The following is a 23,042-nucleotide window of genomic DNA, read 5'->3' as shown; positions in this document are numbered from 1 at the left end:
CTTTAGCCTGTGACTATGTAGTTGTCTCTTCACCATTTTTTTTTCTTTCCCCCCATCAAATTGTCCTGGCACTGCTGTCAAGAACCTGTTATGTTAATAGTTTAATTCTGAATTTTGAAATCCAGAAGTGTCATGTCTGTCTTTACACCTGCATCACACTGCATCATACTGTCTAGGTCACCCTAGCATTGAGTCACATTTGGAAATCAGGAGGTGTAAATCCTCTTTGTTGTTCTTTAAAAGATTATTTTGCCAATTCCTTACAAGTTTCCATCTGATTTATGAGAATGTCAGTTTAGACAAAGAATGAATTTTGGTCATGATGGCATTAGGTATTAGATTAATTTGTAAAATATTTTCATCTTAATAATATTGTCTGTCTGTCTAAAACTGTTTAATTTCTTCAAACAGTGTATGGTTGACTTCAGACTGTAAATCTTGTACTTAAATTTTATTCCTTCTAATTCTATTGGGAAATGGGATTTTTAAACTTTGTTTTCTGAGTGTTTATTTAATAGGAATCAAATTTTCTTATATTGTACCCTGTTTGTACCCTGTGTAACCTTGCTGAGGTCGTTTATAGTGTCTGCTTGATTTTTCAGTGAATTTTTGAGGTTTTTTAAAAAATTATTTAATATCATGTAATTTGCTTCTAGAGATAGGCTTATTTATTCCTTTCCTGCTCTGAATGTCTTACTTATTTTCCTTCCCTGATTGTCTTGGCTAAAACTTACATTATAATGTTAACCTGGCACCCTAAGAACAGACACCATTGTCTTTTTCTTGGTCTTAGAGGAAAAGTTTAGGCTTTCAACATTGCAGAGTATGATGTGAGTCCTTATAGACTCTTGTGCTGGCTTTTATTCCCCACTGTGATAAACATACTTAAGAAATGCAGCTTAGGGGGCTGGAGAGATGGCTCAGAGGTTAAGAGCACTGGCTATTCTTCCAGAGGTCCTGAGTTCAATTCCCAGCAACCACATGGTGGCTCACAACCATCTGTATTAAGATCTGGTGTCTTCTTCTGGCCTGCAGGTGTACATGCAGATAGAACATTGTCTACATAATAAATAAAACATTAAAAAAGAAATGTAGCTTTAAAAAAAAGATTTATTTTGGCTAATGGTTTCAGGTTCATTATTGTCTGGCCACATTGTTCTTAGGGCCATGGCAAGACAGTAGCATCATGACAAAGGGTCATAGCAGCCAAAGATCAGAGAGAGAGAGAGAGAGAGAGAAAGGTTCCAGGGACAGGATACACTCTTTAAAGGCATACCCAAGTGTCTCCAGTAAGTCTCCATTAATAGTCCATTCAGCTATGACCTTAATGGACTAATCAGTTCATAAAGTTTATATCTTTCCAAGCCAGATATATCTCAATAGCCAGATTTTCAGCGCACAATTCTTGGGGGATGGTAGGAGTGAGAATACATCACCATTTACCAGGTTAACAAAGTTTCTGACTATTCCTTATCGATGTGTGTTTTTGTTAGGGAAAAGTTTGGGGTTCCTTCGAGTGTTTGTTCTGCATCATTTGAGAAGTGCTATCGTTCTTGTCCTTTATTCAGTTGACACATCTTACTGAATTAGCTGATTTTGGAATAATTAAACCTGCTTTGCATTATGTAACAAATACCAATTAGTCATGGAATTTAACCTCTTTTATATATATTGTAGGACATGGGCTGCTAGTAGAGTCTTTGAGAATGTTTTTCTCTTCACAAGAGATAATCTCTAGTTTTGTTTTGTGGTAGAATTAGTTTTCAGCAGAAATCATTGGTCTCACACTGAGAGTTTTAAATATAAACGGTTACTGTTGAGCAAAGCATGACCGTAGGATAGAATGTAGAGAGTACAAGCTTTTGGCTGAAGGACTACATTTTGTTGTTTTTCTGCCATTTGCTAAATATGTATTTTTAAAACAAATTATCCAGAATTCCCTCACTTTTAAACACATGATAATACCTGCATCATAGGAGCTGGGGAGATGTCTCAGAGGTTAAGAGCACTCGCCGTGCTTCCAAAGGACTAAGATTTAATTCCCACCACCCACATGGCACTCACAACTACCTGTAACTCCAGTTCCAGGGCAACCAACGCACCCACATAAGACATAAATGTAGGCAAAACACAAATGCACTTAAATTATTTTAATTAAAAAAAAAATACCTGCATCCTGGCTTTTGGTTGAGGTTAAATGAAGTAATGGGAGTTAATGTCTAAGCACTAATAATTGTTGATAACTAAACCAGGGAGAGAAACAGATCTTAGGAGAGAATATAAGAAGAACAGAAAGGCCTAAGCCTTTAGAAACAGAGCAAAACCCAGTGTGGAAACAGGATCATTATTTTAAGATAGAGAATTACTTAGCAGTGAATATAATCTTGTATACAAGTGAGTGTCATGGTACTTAGTTACCTGTATTGGGTTGGAGGAAGTCAATTCTGTTCTGGCCAAGGAGCCTTTTCAGTTCCTCTGTGTGAGCAGGATGACTGTGTGTTTTGTTTCTACGTTACCATGCGCTAGTCCCTCTGTGAGACCTAAATTCAGTTTAGTAAATTTCCATCAAATTATTACTTCCTGCTGACAGAACTTTCTAAGGCTGTCTCAAAAGCATACAAAGACACCACTGAAAAGTGACCTCAAATGGGCCTTGTTTGCTTGTTTTTATTATTATTAAAATATAATTACATCATTTCCTCCCTTTCCATTCCTTCTTTGAATTCCTCCCATATATCTTCCCTCCCACCTTGCTTCCTCTTGAAATCATGGCCTCTTTTTCCATAAAGTCAGAGAAAGTGAGTGTGCGATATGAATGCAACCTACTCAGTCCATCTAGTGTCAACTTGTATGTGTTTGAGTTCAGAGCTGACCACGTGGCACTGGACAACCAAGGAGGATTGTCCCCCCTGCTCTTAGCATCCCTTAGTTGCATCCTAGGTAGCTCTTTGTCTGTGGGTGGGGCCCCCTGACCTGACACCGCCTTTCATGTGCTGTGTTTGTTTTGACTCTCTGCAGAAACAAAGCCAGCCTGCGTGTTCAACAGTGTGGAGTATTCCGACGGAGAAATGTTTCGAATGGACAACTGTCGCTTCTGTCGATGCCAAGGGGGCGTCTCCATCTGCTTCACCGCGCAGTGTGGGGAACTGACCTGCGAGCGATACTATGTGCCTGAAGGGGAGTGCTGCCCCGTGTGCGAAGGTAGGAGAGAGCTCCCTGGAAGCCGCATGGTTCAGAGCCTTTATTTCAAAACAAGTCTAAATCAGAGGACTGTTAAAGAAGTTCCTTTGCTGGTAGTGCCTGGTTAGAGTACGTAGAAACACTTCCCAGGGGAAAACTCTGCTCTGGGCACAGTCCTTGGTCACAAGTTGACATGTGATTTCCCTGGTTACTTTCTGTTCCCCCCTGCAGCTGTTGGGGTGACTTACTAAGTCCTAGGACCAGGCTTATCTACACCTTGCCATTAGACTTTGTCATCTGCTGTTCTTGGGTTGCTCAGCTAAAGTTGTATGGCCGGCAACATCTCTCCAGGCCAGTCAGCTCAGAACCAGAGCCCTGCTGCCATTTCTCCTTGGGAAAGGTGTGCTGATTAGAGTCAGGTTGCAGATTGGCATGGCAGTGGCAGCAGCGTCAGGACCAAGCATCTGTCATGTGTGACTTTTAGGGACCTGTTGATTTCGCTCTTGCTCAAGGAGTAGTATTTGCATGTTCCTCCCATCTCTGCTGGTCATAAGCAGTGAAATTTCAGAATGGCACCATGCTTCTCATCCACTTCACGCCATCTGATCAGGCAACTGCAGTTCATAAAAACTATAGATCTCTGAGTTTGCAAGGAAGCCAAGAAAAATGGTCCTTGTTGTCCTAGTTGGGTCACAAAGTCTACCCATCCTCTGCTCACAGAGCACAAGGGCATAGTGGCCTGCTCAGTTCTATACTTTTCCCCTTAAAATCCTTTTGATGTTTGTGCTGTGTTTGCCATACAGTACTGAAGCCATGGAGTATCTAAAGTAGGACACCTCTATTCCTAACACTGAGCAGTTGTTCCTAATAATGAGTCCTTTCCTTGCTTGGAAAATATTTCAGCCAAGACAGGAGAAAAGTAGTTCACCTTTTATGTGTCACTGAGGATTTTTAAAAAGCCACCTCAAACATTTAACTTTGCCAATTGATTGTGCTCTAACCAGCCTTAGGTCTTAATAGAGTCAGAAACTACATCATAGTTAGTGGTGTAAAAACAGAGAGGAAGCTGACCTCTATGTTACAGGTGTCAGCAAGCTGCCTCAGTTCCCAGAATTCAAATCCAAGCCCAATGCAGAATGAAGTGTGCACTGTAATATTTTTATAAAGACCTTGAGAAAGTCCTGTCTTATGTCTGTAGACCACTTCCATCAAACTTTTGTATTAATGCCCCCGCCTCATCAGAACAAACATTAAACTCTAAATATGACTTGGGTTCTCTGTTCTTACTTGTTGACACCAGTTCTTATGTATTTTTAGTAAAGAAAATTGAGTGATTTGCCTATGGTTCTCCTTACAGGGATACTTGGGGATATTTTTGCATCTACTATTTATGTTCTTGTCAGTCATTTCCGAATATCTCTCTTTATGGTAGTCTTGTCTAAATCTGTCCTTCAACCTTGACTATTGCATAGCTGCCCAAATTTTGTCAAGGAAAATGGTTTAAGTTTAGTCCTCCCCCAGGGCACCCAAGGGACCCATGGGATGTCCAAACCGGCATTGCCTTGCACAAGGCTGCATTGAGGACCTTCTGTGCTCCTTCCCAGTTTCTTTATGGACCTGTAGGTACTGTCAAAGTCAGTTCACTTCCTCCCAAAAGTAACAGTATCACTGAATTCAATGGAGAGTGCCCTTTCTACCCTTCAGGTGGTAAAACCAAGGTGTGAAAAAGATTTAAGTCTGTATCTTAAAAGGCTTTTTCAGAGCCTAAAATGGTCTGGGTTTTTTTGTTTGTTTGTTTGTTTGTTTTCCTAAGTACCAGAGCTTGTCTCTGTCCCCATATCTTGGCCATCTTAGGAGTGATGACAACTGCATAGCTCTTTTTAGGCCACATACCTCTTACCAGCAGCGTCAAGACGAGTAGAAGTCCATTTTAACTGCTGCCTTTGGATGTAATCCCAGGGAACCCTTCCTTTTAGGCCCCATTGATTGCAGCTGGAATAGCATCGAGAGACGGAATCTGGAGGAAACCATCTCCAGGTGCAGGCAGAAGTCAGATGTGGGAGGCTCAGTCTCATTCTGAATTCATATTCTCCTATAGATCCCATCTATCCTTTTAACAACCCTGCTGGCTGCTATGCCAATGGCCAGATCCGCGCCCACGGGGACCGGTGGAGGGAAGATGACTGTACCTTCTGCCAGTGCATCAACGGAGAACCTCACTGTGTGGCCACGGCCTGTGGGCAGAGCTGCATGCACCCCGTGAAAGTGCCTGGGGAGTGTTGCCCAGTGTGTGAAGGTAATCCTTACCATTCTAATGAGCAGAACGTCTCCTGTGGAAGAAGCTTCTGCTAGTACGGTCTTGTTTTCCTTTTTTATTTCCTCGGGCATAGTGTCTGCCTTGTGCCATTACCAGTTGCAGACAAATTTATTATACATCCCAAATTTGTCATTAGGGGGAAGCGTTGCATATTTAAAATGAGACTAACATGGGCTTTACTTTATCATTGCACATCTGCTTGTCTGGACAAATTGTACAGTGCAGGGATGCATACATTTTGATTCAGTTCACCGACACCCTACTTAATAGCCAAAGGTCAAGACAAGCAAATAAAATCAGAAGATAGAGCCATAATCAGGCACACCATGTTCAACTTGTGATACTTCATAAGCAAAGAATGCTGATGGCCAGAAGAAAATCCCAGAACCCTCAAAGGCAGTTCATTCACATGGGCTAGTACCTCATTCTGACTGCCCTTCTGCCTCCAAGGCTGAGATCTGTGAGTTCTCGCTCCCTCTAATTCTTTGCCTTATGACCTGGTTCCCCACATGTGTCTATTCCTATTCCACAGAGCATGGCTAAGACATGCTATACCGTTCCTCTGAGCCCACTGCTCTCCAGCTCATTTTCTGTACCCTGGGAAGATACTTCAGTCTTCATAGACATGAGATGGTTAAATGTTTATGCTCACGGAGTAAATGGGGTATCCTTGCTTAAGGAGCATTCCTACATAGTAAGATGAATGTATGTAGGTCAAAATGTATGTTGTAAAACATAACAGTAAATCTTCTAGAAAATGAGCTAATTGAGATCTTTTTAGTATGAAGAATCTTTTCTTTCTTTCTCTCTTTCTCTCTTTCTTTCCTTCTTTCCTTCTTTTTCCTTCCTTCCTTCCTTCCTTCCTTCTTTCTTTCTTTCGTTTCTTTCTTTCTTGACTGTGTGTGTGTTAATTGACATCTACTGAAAGAAGACGTGCCTCCAATGAGGGTTGACTAACACACTGATCTATGGGTACAGCATTAGGAATAATTTGATTGCTGTGTTCATTTGCAGAATAGTATTAGGTTTTCCCATAGACCCATGACATATAAAAAAAAAATACTAGCATCTGAACTGCAGTAAATTAAAACTTTAGTTTGGTAAATGGTGTCAGCCTCAGAAGGATTAGATTTAAAAATCATGTGAAAAACAGAAGCCGGAGGGCTCTCGAACTGTTGACATCCCCAGACCCCTCACTTACCCTACACAGAGTACAGCTGCCACCCTCCAAGACTTTTATACCTTCCAGGTGACAGATTTTGTGGAACTTTACCACCCCCTCACACTCAGCGTTTTAGAGCTGCAAAGAGGAGCCTGTAGAAAGATGTGTCATTCCACAGTGGGCTTGACAAGAGTGCCTTGCTGATGGGGGCAAGGTTGCTGTATCCGACCCTAAGAATTGAGGACAGTCTGTTGTCAACCTTAAATATGTAAGTCCCATTGTATGGGTGACAAAGTAAGCAAAATGAAAAATCATAAATGCATAGCCCAGTTGAAGAAACAAACCAGCCCTTCGACTTCAAGTATTGCTGCCTAAATTCAAAATAAAACTTTTAGAGTTTGTTACAAAAAGGAGGCAGGGTCCAAGAAAGTAAGTGAACCAACCCACCAGAATACGTGTGCAGCTGATTTAGTCTTAGCTCACAGAGGTGTCCTGGTAGCCCCTATTAGGGGCTCACTTTGTGTTTGGATTCTGTGGCATCTGCACAGAGTCCTGACCTAATTCTTGACAGCTTAAGAAAAGCGTTACAGTGTGAGTGAGCCATTAATACGAAAGCTTAATGGAGTACCTCCTGCAGCCTAGACAAGACAAAGGTAAATGAGAGACACCTCACAGAGCACGCTTAGACTGGGTTTTCAATTAAACCAGGCAAAAGAGAAACTGTGTCCATGGGGAGGTGTTGTGGGGCATGAACTTGGCATTTGCACCCAGCTATGTGCATCCTCTGTAATGGCACAGTGCTGAGGTGAGGGCCTTATGGTCCCATTTTAGAGATGAGGAACTGAAGGCTTAGAGAAAGTTATATAAGTTGCCATCAGATGGTGAGTTGGACTCCATTTTTGTTTTGTTTTTTGTGCTGGCCTTGCATCCTGTTTCCCCTTCCTTTATGAATCCACCTTCGGTACCGGCTTTTGGCTCCGTGTCAGGGGAGTGGTGTGGGAGAGTAAGAGATCATTTGCAGTTTGAGATATTGCTGTAAGCATCTGGGATGTGATCATGTACTGACCCTCTCCCACAGTTCATAAAACTCAGAAGTAGGTTCTCTTGAGACTCCTTCAGAATTGCCTTCTCCAGTTCCTATCTTAGTGGCCCTCTGTGGCTTGACAAAAAGAGTATTTTTGTCACTTCACCTCAGAGTTTCTATATGTCTCTTCTTTTTCTCGTCTTTCCTCTTTGTCTTCATCAAATCCTTCTGAAGATTGCATTATCTAGTCCACAGAGAGCTCATTTGGCTTGTATTTCCTGATTTTTTTTAACCTAAGTTGAACAGTGAGTTTGATCTAGGATGGTATTGGCTCTCCAGTGATTGTCACTGTAAGATGTAGTAAAGGCAGAATGATTTTTTTAAGATCGAATCAAAATTCAGAGACTGATAGTTAAGAGTTACTGTTAAATAATAAGTATTGCTAAATACTAAAAAAATCATACGAGATGAGAGGGTCTTACTGTACAGAGTCCGAGAAAAATCTTTGCAGCAATTTGAGGACATTTTTCTCAGTAGCCATTCCATAGCATTGGTAAGTATAATTTCTAGTGATTTCAAAGTAGCAAAAGAATGGTATGAAATTAAAAAGCAAAACCAAACCAAAAAGAAAAAAAAAATACCCAACGTGTTACTGAGTAATAAAATGAGCCAAAATCATTTACAGACAAACAGAACTACTGGCATGTCTGCAATTCAGACCCATAGTAAACTCTTTTGCACGCACACTTGCTTAACTAGTGGGCCCTCACCTTTCAGCTCTGTCTCAAAGTACTCAGAATGTGTAATTAGAAGAGCTGACCCCACACAGGCATCGTGGTTTTCAGTGTTTCCAAAATAACTCACATATTGCCAAATCCAGCGTGTTAGGACCTCCAGGAAGAGAAAACCTGTCATTAATGTTAAAGAGGCCTGCCTTCCAAGTGACAGCGTACCATGACTGGCTACTCCCAGAGGACTGGAACGTGAATCTGGGGACCCGTGAAGACAAGGCTGTCACTTGACAGCTAACTTGATTCACGAGTATTGAAGTGCTTTTTAAGTTGGCACTTAAGTACTCTCGTAACGGTCTTAGCAAGTCATTGTCAACACCCGGTCCGGGCATACAGATAAGCCAAGCTGTTTCTGTCTGTGGGCCTGGAGATGATCGCGTCCTCCTATTTTGCTTTGCTGGTGTTTCTCTACGTTTCCTCCTGTTCATCAGTCTCGTTCAGTTTGGTCTGGTCTGGTTTGGTTTTTTGAGACAGGGTTTCTCTGTGTAGCCCCACTGGCTATGTTCCTGGAACTCACTTTTTAGACCAGACTGGCTTCGAAGTCAGATATCCACCTGCCTTTGCCCACAGAGTGCTGGGATTAAAGGTGTGCACACATGGCTGTTCTCGTTAGTTTCTATTTCAGTCAGAAAGAACTACTGCATGGAATGCATGGAATAAATATGAGTTTGCAATTTAAGTACCTATGTGAAAGACCTGCCCTTATCTTTGTAAAATCTAAAATGTTAAATGGAAAGGACAACAGAATTAGCATCATCTTACTTGCAGTCCTTAATTACAGTAACTAACACTGCTTGCTCCTTTACCATGCGCCAGGCCTGAGTATAGTAAGTATCATCTGACCCTGCAAGAACCCTCAGTGCAGGTGCTAGGATTCCAACTCATTGTCACAGAACTCACAGCTTGGACGTCACTTAACTTGCTCTAGGCCGTACAGCAGGCACATAGCAGCCCTGTGTCCTCAAAGCCCAGCCTCTGGACTTTGCACACATACTTTCCCAGACAGTACGCTGCACCCCAGACAGAGGCCTCATCCCTGGCGGGCAAGAAATTCCCCCACGTTCTTTTGAATTATTAAGTGATGATCAGATGTAAGTAGGCGCTTAAAAACTTCTTAGATGAATAAACAAGGAGCAGAGGCAGGAACAGAGCAAAAGAACGGACTAGCAGCCCAGTGCTTCCCTCAAGTCTCCTTATCTGAGAAATGGCCTAATAAGAAAGGGTTACCTTAACCAGAGCCAAAGCAACCATCCAGACCCCCAACCAGGTGAAGAGAGAACAGCTTGGGGGTGCTTGTATTTGAAGCATTTCAGGGTCAGAATGCAGAATGTCACCTCTGCTTGACATGCAGTGGGCCTGCGTCTCCAGGTGGCCCAGACACACCCCCTTTCCTTCGCATGCTTGGAGTTGTGCCAGGCATACTGCTCTAGGCTCCATCCCAGTGGCCGCCCCCTCGGCTCTCCACATGACTGGTCTGTAGCCCGCAATTGGTTCTTTTCCAGTTCAGCTGCTGAAGGTGGGTTTCAAAGCTTCACTGAGGTATCCGCAGGCTCAAAGGCCAGTGCCCACTGTCATGTTTAAAACATTCTGCTTTCAGGGCACACTGTGTTCATGTGTAGATGGCCCACTGTGTTGTGACTCACTAATTTACACAGGCGAGAGTGATAACTTTATGTCACGATTAGGTTTTGTTAATAATTTGCCAATCTCTCCCCATTACTATCTCATATGTGAGCTGCCTAAGCTGAATGTTACTGTTCTGCAGAACCTGAGGTCAGAATGAAATTTTCTTAGAAAAACAACAACAACAACAAAAATAAATAAATAAATAAATAAATAAATAAATAAATAAATAAATAAATGAAAACTTTTCTAGTTGAAGGTAAAATAAGGCGCTGAAGGAAACTTGCTGCTAAGGTGTGTGATATACTTACTAAAAAAAGATAAGCGACCTGTCACGTGTCAGGTGTGGGACTCACCCAGCAGTGACACCCAGCACAGGAACTGCAGGCTGACTTGCAGCATTACTGCTCTCTCAGTGTGGGTGGCCACTGGGACCTGAGTATTTTTCTGGCTCAGGCAGAGCTTTCCCAGGGGGGAGAACGGATGATCCTGGCAACTCTGAGGAGTCTGGAGCCATCTCCAGAGTATACCACTTTCCAAGAACTGAGAACCGAGGTCACACTGTAGAAGGTGGCCTTAGAGTGACATTCCGGTTGCCAGTGAGTGAGCTTGGTGCTTGGAGTTCAGGGACATTTACTTTCCTGTCCATTTTATTTATGTTTCTGATACCAAAGCAGAGCTCAGCTGCTGTCTCAGGCTAGGAAGTCTAAGTTGACTATAGGTTTTCAACGTTCTTACTCTGTTTCAGGATTACTTTTCCCACAAGTTAAAGCAGTGTCTCTTTCGGAGCTGTTATCAGACATTGTGCCAGGTGTCAGGCAGACGCTGTAATTCCGATCACCTGGACGTGATAAACTTACAGAAGAAGGATAAGTACCCACTGCATGGGTCCCTTCCCCAGTTCTGTAGATTCAAGATGGAATGTGACTGAGCTAGAAAATGGACTACTGTTTTTCCTACCACCGGGCTTTCTTGGATGTCTTACTGAGGGGCTCTGGTTCTGCCTGGGACACTGTAAGGACCAGACATGAGGCATGTCTTTACCTGTGTGGAGTTAGCCAGCCACTTGACCTCAACATCAGAAATCCCACACCATCCTCCTCCAACTCACTGGAGGTCTGTGCGCTGCCAAATGCACACTGTCTTCCCTAACATCCGTCCTCGCTGTCTCTAGGGGTGGTATATTCCTTCTCATGAATGTTGACAATACCGTTTGAGTCAGGCTGCCCTTCCAGTGAGATTTCAACCGGCCTGCCAGAAAATTCTGTACCAGGCACATATCTGGGTGGAAATTCCTTGAACCAAGAAAAAAAAAAAAAAGAAAGAAATATTTCCAGCCCCACCTTGCCCGTGCTGTTCCTTGCTGCACAGTATCTCGAATGATTAAGCTGCTGCTTCAGTAGCGGGGAGTCAAGGATAGTTGGGCTGACCCCCCAGAAGGGCAGTGAAGTCAGAGATGCCAGCAGAGTTGCATGGCATTAACACTCTGCTCCGTTACAGGGATCAAAACTCAGTTTATGGGAGCTAGTGCTGCGGCCATACATGCTGCTATTATTAGTAAGCCAAGAATAATAGAATACTCGTAATATCCTCAGGACTGTTAGGCACGCCGTTTCATCTTTTAACTCTGAATGTCCTGGAAATATATTCCATAAATGGAAATTAAAATATAACCCAGTCTCCTTTTCTGTTTATCCAAATAAGGTCATACGCTGGATGCCAACATGTGTTCCCCGAGGTCTTGAACCTAAGGGCCAGAGCATTTCAGTCATGATTTTTTTTTTTTTTTTTTTTTTTTTTGTAATTTGGGTTGTTCTCTGATCATCTAAAGTATCTTGAGATATTTAAAATAGTATTAGAATATAGATAAAGTGGATGTAAAATACCCTCCCTATCTATGTATAGCCATCTGACTGCACGGTTTTCACAGCTACACGTAGATCTATTATGTACATTGCCTAAGTGGCTCTCTCTAGATGTTAGATCTACCCCATGTAATAGCAGCTAAACAGGTGTGAACCGACATGTGCAGAAGTCATCTAGCTGGGAAGAAACGTTGATCCCTGCTCCCAGCCAGGCTGCTACTGCTTCACACCTATGCACAGTGCCCTCCACTTTGCCCTTGACTTGAATAAAACCACCAGGGTGATCAAAATGACGGTGTTCCTTACACTCTTCAGTTGCTCGGTTCCTGCAGCACTCAGAATTGTTGGGAGCCGATGCTCCAGCTCTGCCTCTGAGTTCCGGATCCAGGGCTTGTGGCTGTGGAGTGTTTCCTGGCTGAAGCAGATGCAGCGATGGGCTCCTCAGCATCTGTCGTCTGCCTCCCATAACCTTAAAGGGTGTTATTGCTAAGGAGCCTCGTGGTTTTCTCGGGAAGATAATAATTGCATCTAATAGATCAGACTGGGCCTGCTAATTTTCATGTAATCAACAGAGGCAGGAAAACATAGTCTGGAATGCGAACTATGTGAATGAAAAATATTTAGTCATTCTTGAAATGATAGGAATGTTTTTCCAACAAGCTTAAATAAACATAATCTCTTTTGAGACTGTGTTAAACTTTTTTTGGATAAGAGACAACTCTTAGGCAACCAAACAGAAGTTAATGAAGGTTATTAGGAGGCATGCCCTTCAGAAAAGGCTGGAAGACTCTGAAAGAAAGATTCCATGGCCCTTACAGTACGGCACAGTCAGTGACAGAACCAGTTCCCTGTGAGCTTTTGTCAGCAGAAGAGGATTTGACATTTTAACTAGTAACCATAGTTTCCAACATCGAAGACATGGTGCTTTGCTGGCAATGGCATCATTTGACCTTCTCACTTTCTAAATCCTCACCTTCATCTGCCACTTCTCCATGCCTCCGCTCTCAGGGAGAGGCTGTCCTTGGCAAGTTTCTATGGAAAGTGCCTAGTGGCACTATTCCTGGGGTCATGGTTACTTATTGCCATTAATACTGCAAGGTCTGGTTATTTAATGAAATTATCTTTAAGCATAGTAACACTTAAACAGTCAAGTGTTCCTCCATTCAAAATAATTATGTAACCAACTTGTATGAATGTTCCAGGAATACAGTCACCTGGGTTTTGGGGTTTGTTTTTGTTTTGGTTTGTTTTTGGTCTTGTTTCTTTGTTTCTGATGCTGCTTTTCTGAGACTGACTTGAGTGCCTGCACATCCTGTGGGCCACCCCCTGCTCTATATGCCTGTGACTCTTAAGATACACTAGACTTGCAGAAAGAGCTGAAGTTGTTCATGTCAGAGACTGTGGAGAAAAACAGGTGATCTCACTTGGTAAAACTGTTCAGAAAAAGTGAAAAGTGACAGTAAAATAAAGGTCCTTTGTCTTCTATGACATAGTAATTTGCTCAGAAAGTATCTGAAGACAAGTTTCAAATAGAATTCTTAGTATGAGCAGCATTTCAGCACAAGTATCTAGCCATTGGAGGTGAGTTCGTTTTATTAATAATACTTATTTGTAAGTACAATTCCTGACTCATTTATTTAAAAGCGTACCAATTCAGCTACTATGTCATACTTTTAGAGGCTTAGAGGCATGGGTGCAGATATTTCCTTCAACATGATTTAAAAAAAAAAAAAAATTAGACCAAGATAATTTGTCTATAGAAAGAACCTCTGAAATAGATAGTGATCAATACAACTTAGGTTTAATAATTTAGGCCTCTATTTCCACTTGTGACCATTCTGTTTTAAGCTAATTCGAGGAACATTCTTCAGTGTGCCTTACAAGAACAAAGTTATCTCACATCATCATGAGAACTACGATGGGAAAGAAGGTACAGTTCCCAGGAGCTTCTCTCAAAGGCTTTAAGCAGACTGTGTTCTTTGCAAAATTCGAGTACTAAATAGAATGCCTTGCAAGTCTACCAGACATCTGTTTGCTAGGGGCAGGCAGAAGGAGACAGAGTGTCTCCTAAAGGAGGTTCTTCCTATCTATGGATGCTCTTCAGTGGTTGCCAAGTTGATGAGGACAGCATCAGTCTACTTGTCAGCCTGTCAGTTATTCCCAGCATGCACTCCAAGTCAGGGGTTGGACTGTCAGGTCAGTCTAAGCTTTGTTCTCGTTTGTTTCAGTTTGAGTTGTTTATTCACAGTTTGGCCAAATTGTGATTTTCTCTTTATACCTGTCATATACTCTTGCATCTTAAAGATTGCCTAGATTCATCAGGTTGGCTTGAAGTAGAGCTCACAGTAGGTATGCAAACCTGTTGAGAGTACAGAATTTATGTTAAGTACCCATCACAATTACAGCTTGTCAAATGGGCTGCTGGTCCTGTTTTGTGCCAATATCAATCACTTAAGAAAACCCCTAGCCTTTGTGGACTCTTGATAGCCTTGTAGTATTTGGGGGGTCTGTTTCGAATGTTGTCTTTGGAGCATATTTAAGAGTTGAGTTCATTAGCTACCTCCTTCCCCAGCACCAGACCTCACAAATTTGCATTTGGAGAACTCACCTCATCTGTGACTGCAGCTTCTTCTTTGTGTGCATGGATGTTTTGCCTGCATGTGTGGATATGCTTTGTGCATGCCTTTGGGATCCCCTAGACCTGGGGCTGTTGGATGGATGTGAGCCAAAAAGTAGGTGCTGGGAATCAAAGCCAGGTCCTCTGCAAGAGCAAAACATGCTCTTAACCGCTGAGCTCTCTGTTTAGCCCCCTGTAACTGGATTTGTTTAAAAACAATCATCCCTGATATACTTGAAATCTGTGTCAACCTGATTACAGTATCCTATGAGCTTTGCTTATGTGAATATTTGTGTTTCAATGTCCTCTGGGTGCCTGATCCTGGCCTTGCAGTATGGCAGGCAGCGCAAAGGCTGGAGGTCTTTCATCCTCATTGGATACCTGTTGCTTTGCATAACAGCTCACTTCTTAAACAGTTTAGAGAGACTCTATTTGTTAGTGAAGCTAAAATATGTTCAGAGATAATAAGCTGTCAGTTTGAGATGGCCTTGGGCTTTGAATGTTCAGCAGGATCAGCAGGCGCAAATCTGCTCAAAAAAACGTGAAGTCGTCATCATTTCTGAGAACCAGGTTTTAAAAGGATTCCATGGAACTTCATGCCAGATGACTTTAATCGGGGCGGGGCCCCCACAGCCATTGAACCAGAAGTGAAAGCAGTATTCTTTGAGTGAAATGCCCCATACTTAGTCATAAAGCTACCAGTCGTGCATCCTCTCAAGCTGACATAGGTTTGAGATCGCTGTTTTACTGAAACTGAGATCAAAAGGCAGTTTTAAAACCTGGGTTTTCCACATCTTCTTTTCACTTGAGAATTATAGAACTATTCACAAAGATACCAAAATAGCTTAAATGATAATTCAGTGAGTCTGGCCTTGTCCCTACAGATCTGCTAAGGCCCCATCATGAGAGGAAGAACAAGGCCAGCCAGGCATATCACATTGTTTCAGCTCCGACCAGATGAGCTGATGACTAAGAGATTTCTGTTCTCTTGGAGACACCATAGATGGAGTCAGACTACGGAACAATGACCTCAGTCTGCCACTCAGCAAAGGTGAAAGGCGCCAGTGGCCGATCACTAACATAGTCCGAAGCTTACCAGACCATATGAAAAGACATCACAGGACCAGCCACATCCCGGATGCTTTTCTTGTTATCAGTAGAGATAGAAAGTGATGCTTAGGTTACAATGGGCAGGGTTCAAATTGTAAAACCAGCTGTCATACCGCTTAACCAGCTGAACTTCTGAGGCCTGTCCAATTAATTAATTCATCTGTGACTAGGTCAGGCAGCATTGCCACTGCTACAGTCCTTATAACATTACAGCGACAAGTGCTGTCACGCCAAGCTTGACTCCCAGGGCCTCCGTCTTTGTAGCCTTGGAGAACTATTGTGAGACAGGGGTAATGACTGTTCCCATTTCACAGAAGCCCAAGGAGAGCTAGTATATGGAGCAAGGATGCAAGCTACAGTTCCTGACTCCAAACCCATGACTTTGGCACTGTTTCTCTTTAGACTCACAGAAGAGAGAGTGTGAAAGAATGCTACGGTGAATGTGAAAGCACCTGACAGTTGAGCTAAGAAACAAAAGCTGTTCTTGTCCCTGGCTGCATTCTCGCTGTGGAGGCCCAGCAACTGTTGTTCCAACCTCTGTGCCTTGGCTTTTGATCTCCAGTTCTTTTCCTGAGCCTCTGCCTAGAATTCTGACCTTGCTGACTAAACCACTGGGAAAACTGACTGTTTGTTGCTTCCCCTTGTTTGGTGGTTGCTTCCTTCTTCAATTCTTCTACCTATGAATAGCTCTCGGCCCAAAAGCCTGCCTGCTCCCCTTAGCTCTCTCTGTACTCTCATTCAGACTTCAGAACTCTTGAAATAATCTGGTCTGAACTCTTCTTTTTCTGCCTTCTGACTCCCAGTAGTCTGACTCCAGTAGTCTAACCTTAAGCAGATCATAAATGTCCTGAGCAGTCAGCAAAGGCACCGTGCATCCTCCAGTGCGATGTGAGCTCCTGTCAGGACTGTTCTCAGACCATTTTACTGTTGGGCAACAGCAAGAAAGTGAACAGTCCCAGAGGTGAATTTTCCAAACAATTGAAATTTGGAGTTTTCAACTTTGTGTTAAGAATATGGGCCTGTGCTTTCCAGTCACTTCCCTCTAGCAGGGCTACCTCAGCCAGCCACTGGGGAAAAGGATGCACTCAGTCCTGCTGAGACTTGATATGCTGGGGTGTGGGGATAGAGGCCTCCCCTTCTCTGAGGAGTAGGGGGTGGGGGATAGGTGGAACAGGGTGGGAGGGTAGGACCTGAAGGAGAGGAGGGAGGGGGCTATGACCAGGATGAACAGTGAATAAATGAAAAATTTATTAAAAGAAATTTTTAAAATATAGAATGTGGGCTTGAGCCCTTCAGCGCGCTCTGTGTACTTCTGTGCATTCTGCAGCCAAAGGTAGAGATGATCATTGCAGGAACCCAAGTGCTCTCCCTGAGTGTCTCATGATCTGAGCAGTGTCGATGAATGTTCAGTATTACCAAACTACTGAATTCACAGCAGACCTCAGCGCTCTGCCTTCCTGTTTCAGCAGCTCTCACTTGTTAAATACTGATCATGTTCAAGAGATGAACATCCGGAAAGACTTACTGTCCAATGCTTCTAAAAGGAAGGCAAACAGAAACCGGATTGGCCAGGGACATATCAAGTGTGAGCCCTTCTTTGTCAGATAGTGTGCCCTGACTTAAGGTGTGTAGTTGTCATTTCTCCTTCTTGTTGTTCACTCAGTAATTAAATATGTAATCCAGACAACTTGCTGGGTACTGAGGTTATAAACAGGGAGTAAAGCATCATTCCTAAAATGAAACTGCCCCTCCCGCTGCCTGCGCATCTTCCTCCCTGGTCCTCAGCCATTTCCCAAAGGATGGGTTGGGATTATCAGAATTCTGACTCTAACCCATTTGCCTGTGTGTACTATCTCTATTATAGTGTGCGCACAAACATTTATGTCATATTGTCAGTTGAAGAGTGCCAGGATACATTCTCTCTGAAAATGAACAATGGAAAGGCTGTAAGACTAATGTAAAAGATCTAGATTATTCTTGGAACCAGGGATGATTTTTTTTTTTTTTTATTTCAACTAAGTTAATGGAAATGGTTTTCCCACTCTGTATAGGAATTTCATTTTAATTTCACTTTTGTGGTCATTGAATAATAATATTATAATCATACTACTGTCTTTTCCTATTAAATATGAGGTTGGTAGAGGAAGAAAAACATGTGCAATGGCCAAGATTCCTTTGAAAAAGCATACAAAGTTAATATTGGTCTAAAATAAATATGTAGTTGTTTCTCTATCTGACCACAAAATAATACAGATCTTGGGAACATTTTCACACTATTCATTTTAAAATAAAACAGAGAAAGTGCTCGCAGATAAGTGGCACAGAAATTACAAGGACGTAGGTGTTGTTATGAGAAATACATACAAAGGGGGAAGGGATAACTCCATGTGGAGTGACTGAAAGAATTTGAAAACTCCAAATGTCAATTTTTTTCCATGACTTAATGAGACTTTCTTAAATTCACATAAATATTCCATGGAAACTCCCACTTCCAGATTAGGGAATCTCTGCAAATATTCCATGGAAACGCCCAGTTCCAGATTAGGGAATCGCTGTGCCCCAGACTGCTTTTTCTTTTGTGTTCTCTACATGAATAGAGTTTCCCTCTCTCTTCATCTGGGAAAAATTTAACTTCGCTCTGCAACTCTTCCCAGCCTGCAGTTATGTTGACAACTTGGTGATTTATTTGAGTGGCATTGTGACTAGTGAGAGGTCACATCTGTAAACCCACTATGCTAACAGAGTGACACATGAAGATGCAGGAAGATGGATAAGCCCTCTCCTCCAGTTCTGTCTTGGCCGGCTTTATCTCTAGTTTTATGAGCCCAGATGGGCTACCATTAACGCAGAGAGGCTGGAGGAGGCCTGGGAGATTTAGCCATTGATCTGCCATATAAAGTCCAAGAAGCTGTGGAATTTTCCCACTCAGTGGCTTGTTCGCATGGCTTAACCAGCCCCAGCCAAAAGAAAAACATAGCTTAAGAAAGAGAGTGCCTGAATTAAGTCTATAAAGAGAGCATGATTGTTCATTTTTGTCTCTGATAATCAAATAAGCAGGCTTGGGAATTTACAGAGAAAAACTATGTAAAACATGCAAAGTATGATTTAAGCCCAAAAGGAGAAGTACTAAGAAATGAGAGCAAAATTAAGTTCATATATCTTATTGCTCCTACTTGAAAATTTATTTCACTACTAAGAAAATGTAAGACTGTCTCTGCCCTTAAAAGAGACTTTTTGTAGGAATTTGCCTATAGTGAGGTTTTTCCAGAAAGTCTTTTCTTAGTATATGTGTGGGTGTGACTAGGGAGGCAGAGGAGTCAAGGGCCCCACTGGAAAGCTGCTGTCGGTGTCGGGGCCACCAGCCTTGCTGCTCTCTCGGAGCTTAGCTACAACACAGCTCTTCAGCAAACCCTTGACATTTAGAACTAGGTAATTAACCTTGATGGAGGTTGTGCTACAATCAACCTATGGAATTGGCTCTGTGTGCCATTCGTGGTTGGGTTTCCAGGATCTCCACTCATCCATCCATGCCTGAGCTGCTAATGAGCCTTCCCAGGGTTGCTAATCAGAAAGAGCTTCAGTCTTTTCTCAATGGAGAGAATTCATATTATTTGAGACACACCAGCTCCCACTCGTCAAGGTAATGAGAAGAACTTTGCATGGGACCACTCAAAACTAGAGGCCCAGTGGAGTAAAATAGATAAGACAAACCACCCGCTGGCATTCTCATTTACTCTAAAATACTTGGAAGATAAACACCAGTAATTATAGTATTGGCTGTTTTAGAAATGGATTAACATAATTAGCACACATCTTAACATAGATGAGGATCAGAATGAATACTTTTTCTGTCTTATTTTTCTTCTGAAGTCATGAAACTATATGACATGGATGACTATTGGGGAGGTTTAAATTAGCATCTTTCAAAGTTGAAGAAAGCTTTTCTTTGGTCCTTTGAGTCTGATTTGGAGAATTCTCCATGAAAAAAAGTAAATAAATAACAAGAAGCACAAAAGTGGAAAGGTTAGAGTAACTTTACACATTATAAAACCTAACAAAATAAAACAGCACAAAAATCTATAAAACCAAAAAAAAATAAAAATAAATTATCAAATCGTTTATTTTTATTATCTATTGCACTGGCTTAAGAGTTAGAACTATGCTTAAACTTTTTTTTCAATTGGATAGACAAAGTTCCTAGGAAGTGTTAAAAAGTATTGGTGGTGTTTTTCAGAAACAGAATGACTAGTGCTAGTACCTGAAAAATATCAATATTTTTCTGAGATTAGTTTTAATAGTCGTTTGTTAAGTCTTCTAGGATATGAAAAACCCTAGATGTTAGGCAAATGTTTAAAAAAATGGGCCACACACATTCACTTATATTATTGTATGTTATAAAAAGCCTCTATCTGGCCTCTCAGACCTGAAACAAAAATTAGTGTCTGCAATGCCTGTACCCTTGGTAGAATCCCAACCATTCCGAAACTGTTTCTTCTGTACAGTACAGGGTACTTGAGAAGTCTTTTAAAAAGTCACGGAGGAAAGCATCAGATAGAAGAGAGGAGTGGTTCCCACCCAAATGCCATGTAAGAAAGAGAAACTGGGTAGAGACAGAATAAAGCCCACTTTCATTCTTTATTACTTCTAGGCTCAGAAACTTTCTAGAATTCTCCACAACGAAGCTGTTCTAGGGTTCCCTTTAGAAGTAATTGTAGCTAAAGGCATTGAGTTCCTGCTCTTTCTATCCTTCTTCCTTTGGAGGCCATCAAGGTATTTAATTCCTCAATGATTCAGTACAAGATGAGATGGGATTGCAGGATGGTCCTGTTGGCATCAATTCATTGGGTTACCCCTTGTCAAAACCCACCTCGTGCAAAGTTTTCCTGACCTTCACAGACAAGGAGATACTGAACCATTTCTCTCCTTCACAAAAAGTCTAATGATATATCTTTACCCAGCTGATTTTATCAGACATCAAATCATATACAGGGAAAGCTTCAGAAGTCTTAATTGGACATCTGTTCAACCCAGCTCTGTCCACAAACCTTCCAAGGGCAAACGACTTAACCATTATCCTTCTAGAAAGCATGGACTATCTGGAATGTAACTTCAGCATCAGACCATACAGACACATAGTGTATAGTGTAAATGAGAACTTTCCTGTTCCAGATCAAGGTCCACTAGCTAGTTTCCATATACAAAGGGCTGTGATAACAATTACTAAAAAGGGTGGGACAGTAACCATTTCTAATACAAACATGCAAAATGCATGTTTCATATGCTTCACTAATATGTTCTCTGTGCACAGTAGTATTTCCAGACTCTTCAAAATCACTTCTTTTCTAATAACTTACTTGAATTAAAACTTGAAAAAAGAAAGAAAGAAAGAAAGAGAGAGAGAGAGAGAGAGAGAGAGAGAGAGAGAACTCACCAGCTTTTGGTCACCATTCTTTTTGAACTATAAATTCAGTGTTACTTTAAGATGCCTCAGTTCAGCATGATAATAGAAATGTCTCGCTTCAGAGTTCATTATTCAGAAAAGGAATTGGACTCCAGCTTTCTTAACAGTGTTTTCTCACTCACAAAGAGAAAAGAAAGAAACTGACCTGACCTAGTAACGAGACCAACTCTAAGGTTGCATATTAATATGTTGGATGGAGAGCACACTCTGACTGAGGATAGCAGGGTTTTTGCGGTCAGTTCATGCTTAGATGTTTTAGTTGTAATGATTTCACAGAAGTGGAATTACTGTATAGTCTCACCTTCAAGAAACTGAGCATGCTAATGTTCAGATAGTATTGAAAGACAGTATTCTGCGACTTCAGGTCAAATATTAAGAAACAGCTAGTTGCCTACCTATGTGTCTATTAAAATTCAACATTTATTTCAGAGACATAGAATGGTACGAGACATTCACTGCCACCCCTAAGGCTTTCAAACTCTGCTTCAGTTTGTATTTGAATAGAAATGATATACTCATTTCTTATATGTAGTGAAAGGAGACATCACAAAGTAATCTATCTGCCTTATGAAAATTAGCTATTGGTAGTTACTTTGACACAATAAATATTGTTGGGTTCAGCCTAATCTATTGAGGGGGGATTGAGTAGCTCCAGAGTATATTGACAGTTTTCAAAAATGAATGATTTTTTTAACCTTCTGTGTTTTCATATTAACTATTGATTTTGCAATATTTTTACTTGTCAATATCTTCCATCTAATGCAGGTAAAAGAAAAAAGGAATAGAAATATGTTCATTTAAGAGGCATAAAATAATGTTTTACATCCTGCAAAGGCAATGTCATGTGAGGTCTGAAAGGAATCCACCCAGAACGACTAACTCTACCTGAAATATTTTATATGGATGTTTTAGAATCAGTATGTACTCAGCAGCCTTTTTGTACATTCAAGTTCTATTTGCTCAACTAAAACAAAGCTAGTTATGCTGGATTCTATAGGAGAACACTTTGAACATATTGCCTGTTCTGGAGAAAGGTGGTCAGCCATTCCTCTGGTACACAACCACCTGATTAAGGCATTTGAATAGAACGTGGGACTCCTTAAGTCAATTGTGTTCTGATACTGAAACATCCTGGCCCATATTTTCTTTCACTGCCTTGCCTCAGGCTAGCCTCCACATCTTATCCATTAGTCATATAATATACACCAGAAACTAATATATACATCACTGTTGAGGAAAAATATCATTTGCAGATAGAAGATCATCCTTGTGAACTTGGATAACATGTTCTCTTAACACACCCTGAGAACTCGGTTAAAGTAAAATCCTATCCCTTCCTGTGATTATTACACATTCTTTGGAGTCGCTTTAATCTTCCCGAATATATTTTCCCATAATATATTCCCCGAAAGTAAGAGTTTCTCTTCAAGTTCACATCTCAAATGTCGGTAAAGAATACAAGGTTCTAGTGTAAATATGCACAAGATGTTTCTTTACCCGCCAGCTGTCCGCTGAAGCAGCATTTGGAGTTCAGAGTCTGTCTCCAGTCCTTGGTCTATTAACTCTCTAGAATAGAGCACTCCTTCCTCGCTGCAGTAATCTTTAATGTGGTTTACTTAGAGCTCGTACATGTTTTCTTTTATGTTTTACACTTACAGTTAAAATAATTTTGATAGAACATCGGCAGTCTCGTGGTTAAGCGCTGGAACAGAACCATTATTTGGGATGACTACCGGGAGTGGTGATTCTGAAAAATGAATAGTTTGGAAGCTGGAGGTGTTTATCATAAATTTTAAGAGAATGTGGGGAAGAAGTAATACTGTATCTAAGTCATTATGTCTTAAAACTTACTTAAACTTTACTTTGGGGTGTTTATGGTTACCTACCAGAAA

At 41.5% G+C, this 23,042-nt stretch overlaps 1 protein-coding gene across 6 annotated transcripts in view; it reads left to right on the top strand.

Annotated features, from left to right (window-relative positions):
* Crim1 (cysteine rich transmembrane BMP regulator 1) overlaps window positions 1–23,042 on the top strand; it is a 178,421-nt gene that overhangs the window by 111,391 nt on the left and 43,988 nt on the right. For all 6 annotated transcript variants that reach the window (XM_021655027.2, XM_021655023.2, XM_021655024.2 and 3 more), the window contains 2 exons: window positions 3,019–3,201; window positions 5,279–5,476. In XM_021655027.2, coding sequence (XP_021510702.1) covers window positions 3,019–3,201; window positions 5,279–5,476 — 381 coding nt within the window. The remainder of the gene's footprint in view (window positions 1–3,018; window positions 3,202–5,278; window positions 5,477–23,042) is intronic.

Source organism: Meriones unguiculatus, chromosome 1 (genome assembly GCF_030254825.1).
Source record: "Meriones unguiculatus strain TT.TT164.6M chromosome 1, Bangor_MerUng_6.1, whole genome shotgun sequence".
NCBI lineage: Eukaryota > Metazoa > Chordata > Mammalia > Rodentia > Muridae > Meriones > Meriones unguiculatus.
Note: the sequence above shows the minus strand (reverse complement) of the source record. Positions and strands in the feature narration are given on the sequence as shown.